The 7164-nt window shown below is 31.3% G+C and overlaps 1 protein-coding gene across 5 annotated transcripts in view; it reads right to left on the minus strand.

Annotated features, from left to right (window-relative positions):
• The window catches only part of LOC136834887 (neural cell adhesion molecule 2-like), a 93967-nt gene extending 87505 nt beyond the window's left edge, over positions 1-6462 (minus strand). Inside the window, exon 1 of one of the 5 annotated variants that reach the window (XR_010851911.1) lies at positions 5146-6462. Coding sequence is in view for 4 of the 5 variants with exons in the window: in XM_067097706.1 (XP_066953807.1) it covers positions 5146-5314 (169 nt within the window). In the remaining variant the exon portion in view is untranslated. The remainder of the gene's footprint in view (positions 1-5145) is intronic. The other 4 variants (XM_067097706.1, XM_067097704.1, XM_067097705.1 and 1 more) reach the window with 4 other exon arrangements.
• Positions 6463-7164: the final 702 nt, after the last annotated feature.

Genomic DNA, 7164 nt, shown 5'->3' on the forward strand with positions numbered 1-7164 from the left:
ACTTTTTAGTTTTCTGTAGATGAAAACCATTGTGCCGGCTTTGTCTGTCCGTCCGCACTTTATTCTGTCCGCCCTCAGATCTTAAAATCTACTGAGGCTAGAGGGCTGCAAATTGGTATGTTGATCATCCACCCTCCAATCACCAAACATACCAAATTGCAGCCCTCTAGCCTCAGTAGTTTAATTTTATTTCAGGTTAAAGTTAGCCATAATCGTGCTTCTGGCAACGATATAGGACAGGCCACCACCGGGCCGTGGTTAAAGCTTCATGGACCGCGGCTCATATAGCATTATACCGAGACCACCGAAAGATAGATCTATTTTCCGTGGCCTTGATTATACACTGTAGCGGCTGTACAGAAAACTCGATTGCGCCGAAGAAACTTCGACGCATTTCTTACTTAGTTAATTTCTTTTTGCTTCCTTAATATTCATTGATCATAATTTTCATTTTTATGAATTTTTTAACAAATTTTTATCTCCGGTCATTTCTTATCATCGTTTCACAATCTTAGTTAAAGTTTTGTTTTGATTCTCGTAAACAAAAGATACTTTTAGCTACAGTTAGTAAATATGAATTTTTTTTTTTGATAACTTGCATTTTCAGTCGCTCTTCTATCATCCAGTCACAACAAAAATATAAAAACAATAAAAAAAAAATATGCAAATCTTTTCATGCGCTGTCTGCAACAGCTGGAATAAAAAAAAAACTAAACAATTCCTATCGTGTGCTTTTGTTTTTATTTGCTCTTTTATTTACCTTTTTTTTTTGTTGGCCACTGTCACACACAGCCTCGGATACGACCAAAAAAAAAAAAAAATAAAATAAAATAAACATCTCTTCATGCATTTGTGCTTTTGACAATCTCCGTCAAAACCAAACTCAAAATTCGCAGGTAGAAATATTATATATACCTGCCGAGTTTTCTTCTTCTCTTGAAATATTCGTTTTCATATTTTTGCATAACCAGGACAGGGAACTGAACTGAATATAGTATTTAGGCAACACGCCAAGAACCTTAAGTAATGCCTACAGTGCACCGCATGAGGCGCACTGACGCCATTATTCCCCCTATGGGGAACAGGACAGGGAGGTTTATGTTATAATCTCAGAGGAGTTTTTTTTTCTATGAAAAAAAAAATACTTACTAAAAAGAACGATTTTTTCCAAATATTTAGTAAATAATGAATGGCATTAAATGGACATTGGGGTTTAGGTTATAATCCCAGAAGTAAGCGCAACTTTTTGCAAGCAGAAAATGATTTCAATTCTTATACTAATGCTGGTCAGATAATAAATTTATTTTTTGATTAAAAGAAAATGCTTACTCAGCAAAACTATTTTTTCCAAATATTCGGTAAATAATGAAATGGCATTAAATAGACATTGAGGTTTATGTTATACTCTCAGAAGTAAGAGTTAGTTTTTGCAAACGAAAAATGATTTTAATTTTTCCACAGAAGCATAATGGTTAATGCTTGGATAATAAAGTTTTTTTTTTATCAAAGAAAAAAACTGTTTACTTAACAAAATGATTTTTATCCAAATATTTTGAAAATAATAAGATTAAAAAACGAAAAAATAATACAAATTAACAAAGGCAATACAAATAATGATTAAATACTGTTTTATATTTTTTTTTACCAAAAAGAGCAATATATTTACCAATTATTTATTCGAAATTTCAAACATTCAACCAAACTGTTTTCTATCATTCGACAAAACTGTTTTCTATCCAAATATTCAAACATTCAACAAAACTGTTTTCTATCTAAGCATTCAACAAAACTGTTTGTATTCAAAATATAGAGAAGTTTAAAAACTGAAGTAAGCAGACAAAACAAATTAACAACGTCAGTAAAAATAATATGAAAAAACAGAATATATATATATATATATATATATATATATATATATATATATATATAACTCATCGTCTGGAACCCTTAGAATCTAGTTTAAATGAGTTATTATTAATAGTATTAATGCATAAAAATTGTGTAAGTTATAAAGTTAATATTATATACATACATACATAATATATATATATATATATATATATATATATATATATATATATATATATATATATATATATATATATATATATATATATATATAGTTAACAAAACAATCAGCAAGAACCAAAGCATTCACGACAAACAAAACACAAAGGAAAGAACTAAGAAAATTCGCAAGTCTGAAGATGACAAAGAAATGAAAAGAAGGTTAAAGAGTCACGAAGAGATTTGCAGTGTTTTTTCTCTCACATAAAAATTCTAGTCTAAAGAAAACAAAAGAGCAATCAGAAAAGTTTGATAATCGTTTGGTTTCTATAAAGAAAATGCAATGTGTTTCATCTTTGCATTAAACCTTTTTTCTTGTCGTATTGTCTTTTTTTGAATTTTAAGAAAAATATGATAATTCTTGAAATATATCTATTTAAGATATATATATATATATATATATATATATATATATATATATATATATATAATATATATATTATATATATATATATATATATATATATATATATAAATATACATATATATATAATATATATATATATATATATATATATATATATATATATATATATATATATATATATATATATATATATATATATATATATATATATATATTATCACATCACCATGATTCATATACAAGCATTAGGCTACAAACGTCCTTTAATACCCAATTTGCTCTACCTCTGATATATGTTCATATATGTTACCCATAGGGGAATTTTTGAGTTGATAAGAAGTTCGTCGACTCGTGGGCTCGAATCACGGAAGACAAGAACTCAGGACTACAGTGACGCGCATTATACCGCACGTGTGTGGTTGCGTGTGTGTGTGTGTGTTGTGTTGCCAACCTTCCTGTCAACATGTCTGATTTCATATGCTTTCAAAATAAACTCTCCTTTTACAGCCTTTCGTGTTTGCAAAAGATTACGAACGTTGTTGCTTGAAACTGAATTAATGCATTCCTACTCTCCATGTTTGTTCGATTACGTTCATGTTTGTTGTTTGTTTCAGTATTTGGTTTGTTTATTATTTTTGCGCGCGTGTGTGTGTGTGTGTGTGTGTGTGTGTGTGTGTGTGTGTGTAAGGAAGGGGAGGGGGGGAGAGGAGGTCGTGGTGTTGGTTCGTGCTTTGCAAGTGCTTGTAAACTTTCAATATTTTAAAATTGAATTAGTTTTTTTTTCCTTTCTTTTTTCAATGTCTTGTAATTAAATTTCCGTATTCATTAACTCACGATGCGTGTAATTTACCTGTTATTGTTCAGCAAAGGCGCTTGTGACTGGCGTGTCATTGCTTTCTGGTGCGTGTGATTTGCATGAAATTGTCCTACGAGATGTGTTATCAATTATCTCCCTGTGCTTGCGTCTGCTTTCGCGTGTTTTTACTCTGCCCGTGTTTTTATTTGACTGCCTTCTTGTGTGTGTGTGTGTGTGTGTTTATGTGTGTTTTATTCATTATCATTCTTTCATTATGTGTGTGTTTTTATTTGACTGCCTTTCACTTTAGAAAGTTAATCTGACCTTAATCTAACACGTGGAAAAGTCACAAACATCTGAATAATCTTCCTGGGTTTGTGTGTTTGTGACCAGTGTCATTCTTTCAATGTTTGTTTCCATTTGACTACTTTCATTTATTTATTCCATTTAATGCATATATTCCATTTAATGTATATATTCAGTGTATATATAATGTGTGTGTGTATGTATATATATATATATATATATATATATATATATATATATATATATATATATATATATATATATATATATATATATATATATCCCCTGTGTTTGTGCATGTCTACTCAATATTAATCTTTTAACTGTGTGCCTTTATTTGCCTAAACTTAATGTGTAAAAGTTAAAGGCATCCTTACAACCTCTGTGTTTATGTGTTTTTCCATTATAATTCTTTAATTATGTTTATCTTTTTTATTTGACTGCAATTAGAAAAGTTATACTAAAATTAACTTAATGTTTTTAACTTAATGTTTTTGTGTTTTTTTCCATTATCATTCTTTCTATGTTTTAATGTTTTTTGTTTGACTGACCTCATCACGCGGAAAAAAAAATATCCCAATGATCACCAACGTTTGTGTGTGTATGTGTGTTTGTGCATTTTTATCCTGTGTCATTTTTTCACCATGTTTTTATTTGACTGCCTGTAGGGAAGTTAATCTGACCTTAACTTAGTGTGGAAAGTTACAAACATTCGCATAACCTTTTTGTGTTTGTGTTTTATCCATTATCATTCGTTCCCTGTGTGTTTTTATTTTGAACTTAATTGTCACGTGGAAAGTTTAAAAACATCTGTATAACCTCCTTTGTGTGTTTTTATTTTGAACTTAATGTCACATGGAAAAATGAAAAACATCCGTATAACTTCCTTTGTTTGCGTGTGTTTTTATTTTGAACATAACCTGTCACATGGAAAAATGAAAAACATCTGTATAACTTCCTTTGTGTTTGCGTGTGTTTTTATTTTGAACTTAATCTGTCACATGGAAAAATGAAAAACATCCGTATAACTTCCTTTGTGTGTGTTTTTATTTTGAATATAATCTGTCACATGGAAAAATGAAAAAAAATCCTTATGGAAAAATGAAAAAAAAAATCCTTATAACTTCCTTTGTGTGTGTTTTTATTTTGCAATTAATCTGTCACATGGAAAAATGAAAAACATCCGTATAACTTCCTTTATGTTTGTGTGTTTTATTTTGAAAATTGGTCACATGGAAAAAAAAAACTTATATAACTTCCTTTGTGTGTGTTTTTATTTTGTAATTAATCTGTCACATGGAAAAATGAAAAAAACATCCGTAAAACTTCCTTTGTGTGTGTTTTTATTTTGAATATAATCTGTCACATGGAAAGATGAAAAACACCCGTATAACTTCTATCTGTTTGTGTGTGTGTTTTTTTTTACTTAATCTGTCACACATAAAAATGAAAAACATCCGTATAACTTCTTAGTGTTTATGTGTGTTTTTATTCGACCTCCTTGAGAAAAATCCTCTCTGCCTCAACGTGTCACGTGGGAAAAAGTTACCAAAACCTCCTCCTCCTCCTCCTCCTCCTCCTCCTCCTCCTCCTCCGCCAGAACACTTACTCTCTTCCAGTCCACTTTGGTCGTCTTCCTCGACGACCTGAGGACCAGCGACCACCGCAGACACCAGGAGCAGGGTCGCCAAGCACTGGAGTAAAATCCGATCGCCAACATGATGATGATGAGGAAGAAGAAGGTGGTGGTCGGAATTCACTCTCATCCTAATGGACATTTTCTTCGTGTTTGAATTTCCTTCCCCCCTCTGTCTCACTTGCAAACACCAAAAAACACCTCTTTTTTTTTTGGGGGGGGGCTGATTTTTTTCTTTTATTTTCTTTATCTAATTACCCACATCTTTTTATATTTATTGTCTTTGGTGCGATTTTATTTACTCAGATTAATCTTATTTTCGTAACTTTCAAACACCAAAAAAACACCTTTTGGGGGGGCTGATTTTTTTTCTTTGATTTTCTTTATCTGATTACCCACATTTCTTCTTATTTTTAGATTTGTTGTCTTTGGTGCGATTTTATTTACTCAGATTAATCTTATTTTTGTTACTTTCAAACACCAAAAACACTTCTTTTTCTTTTTTGGATTACTTTTTTCTTTAATTTTCTTTATCTGATTACCCACATTTTTTAAAGATTTATTGTCTTTAGATATTTTTTATTCTTAGATTATTTTCAAACACCAAAAACACCTCTTTCTTATTTTGGGTTGGATTCTTTTTCTTTACCTGATTACCCACATTTTAAAAAATTTTAATCTTTGGTGTTATTTTATTCAGCTTAATCTTATTCTTGTCACACTACATCTGCAGGTAGACAATGTAACATGAGTTCAGTTTTATAAAAACTGATTTGACGCATTTTCGATTTTTCAATCATTTTGAACATTCGCGCAAAAGCATGCCAGTAGATATTTCGAAATGATTCAATTTTTCATTCGCCTCTTATGTATTCTTCATTTAGTCTCTAAATCACTGACGTGTATAGACAAATCATTCATTTAATATCTAAAATCACTGTCGTATATGAATCTTAATTCCTCCGAGACTCGTAGTTTTTCACTGAAACGTCCAATAAAAAAGTTAGTTAAATCCATTCACTATTTATTCCTTCGTCGAAGAAACCTCAGAAAATCCCTGTCTCCTTCTTCAGCAGCGCTGTCAATTCACCTCCTTCAGTAGGATACGTACTGCGTCCTCGGGAGAAAATGCGTGGGCCAACACACACACACACACGCAAACCGGGCAAGGCCGCTGGAACCTCGCTCGCTGGAACAATCCAATCAACGTCCGTCGCCTGGAACGCTCTACTGGTAACTGAATCTCTCCCAGTTCTCCTCCTCCTCCCAGACACCAATGCACGGTTGAGGAGGGTAGGGGGAGGGGGGGATTAATAGGTGGCTTCCCCCCTCACCCCGATGATGTCTCGCTTGCTCGGGCGCTTAACATCAATACGATTTGAATGACGAAAGTTATGGTGATGAAGATAGTGGCGTAATGATAGTGATGCCTATGATGATGAAAAAAATTGTGTATTTATCATCACAATCATCACAAGGAGGTACATTTCCGTTATCAATTCAATAAATGCTCTCGTATCTATAAAAACATTATGTAGTGTATGATGACAATGGCATTTTTAAATAAACTTTAGAAGCTGGAGTCTTACATAAGATATAATTTTATCTCCTACAAGTTCTCATTATATTATAAATATACTATGGATCATTCATTATCAGGATGATGATGGTGATGTAATGACAGTGATACCTATAGTTTATGAAGAAAAAATTTTTATTTTTTTATCACAAGGAGATGCACCTAGCTTTTAATTAAAGAAAGGTACCTGTGTCTTTAATACGATTTGAATTATGTAATTTATGAAGGAAAGTGATAATCACGGAAATATGGAAAAATAATATAATAGAGGGAAATATCTATGTCAGAATGATTATGTAATAATCACGGGAAAATATTACGAAAATATTTACAGAGAAAAATAATAATCACGGGAAAAACTAAATAAAATATAAAAACAATCAAAAGAGGAAAATAAGTCACTGAAAAAATAG

This window comes from Macrobrachium rosenbergii, chromosome 54, assembly GCF_040412425.1.
Source record: "Macrobrachium rosenbergii isolate ZJJX-2024 chromosome 54, ASM4041242v1, whole genome shotgun sequence".
Classification (NCBI taxonomy): Eukaryota; Metazoa; Arthropoda; class Malacostraca; order Decapoda; family Palaemonidae; genus Macrobrachium; species Macrobrachium rosenbergii.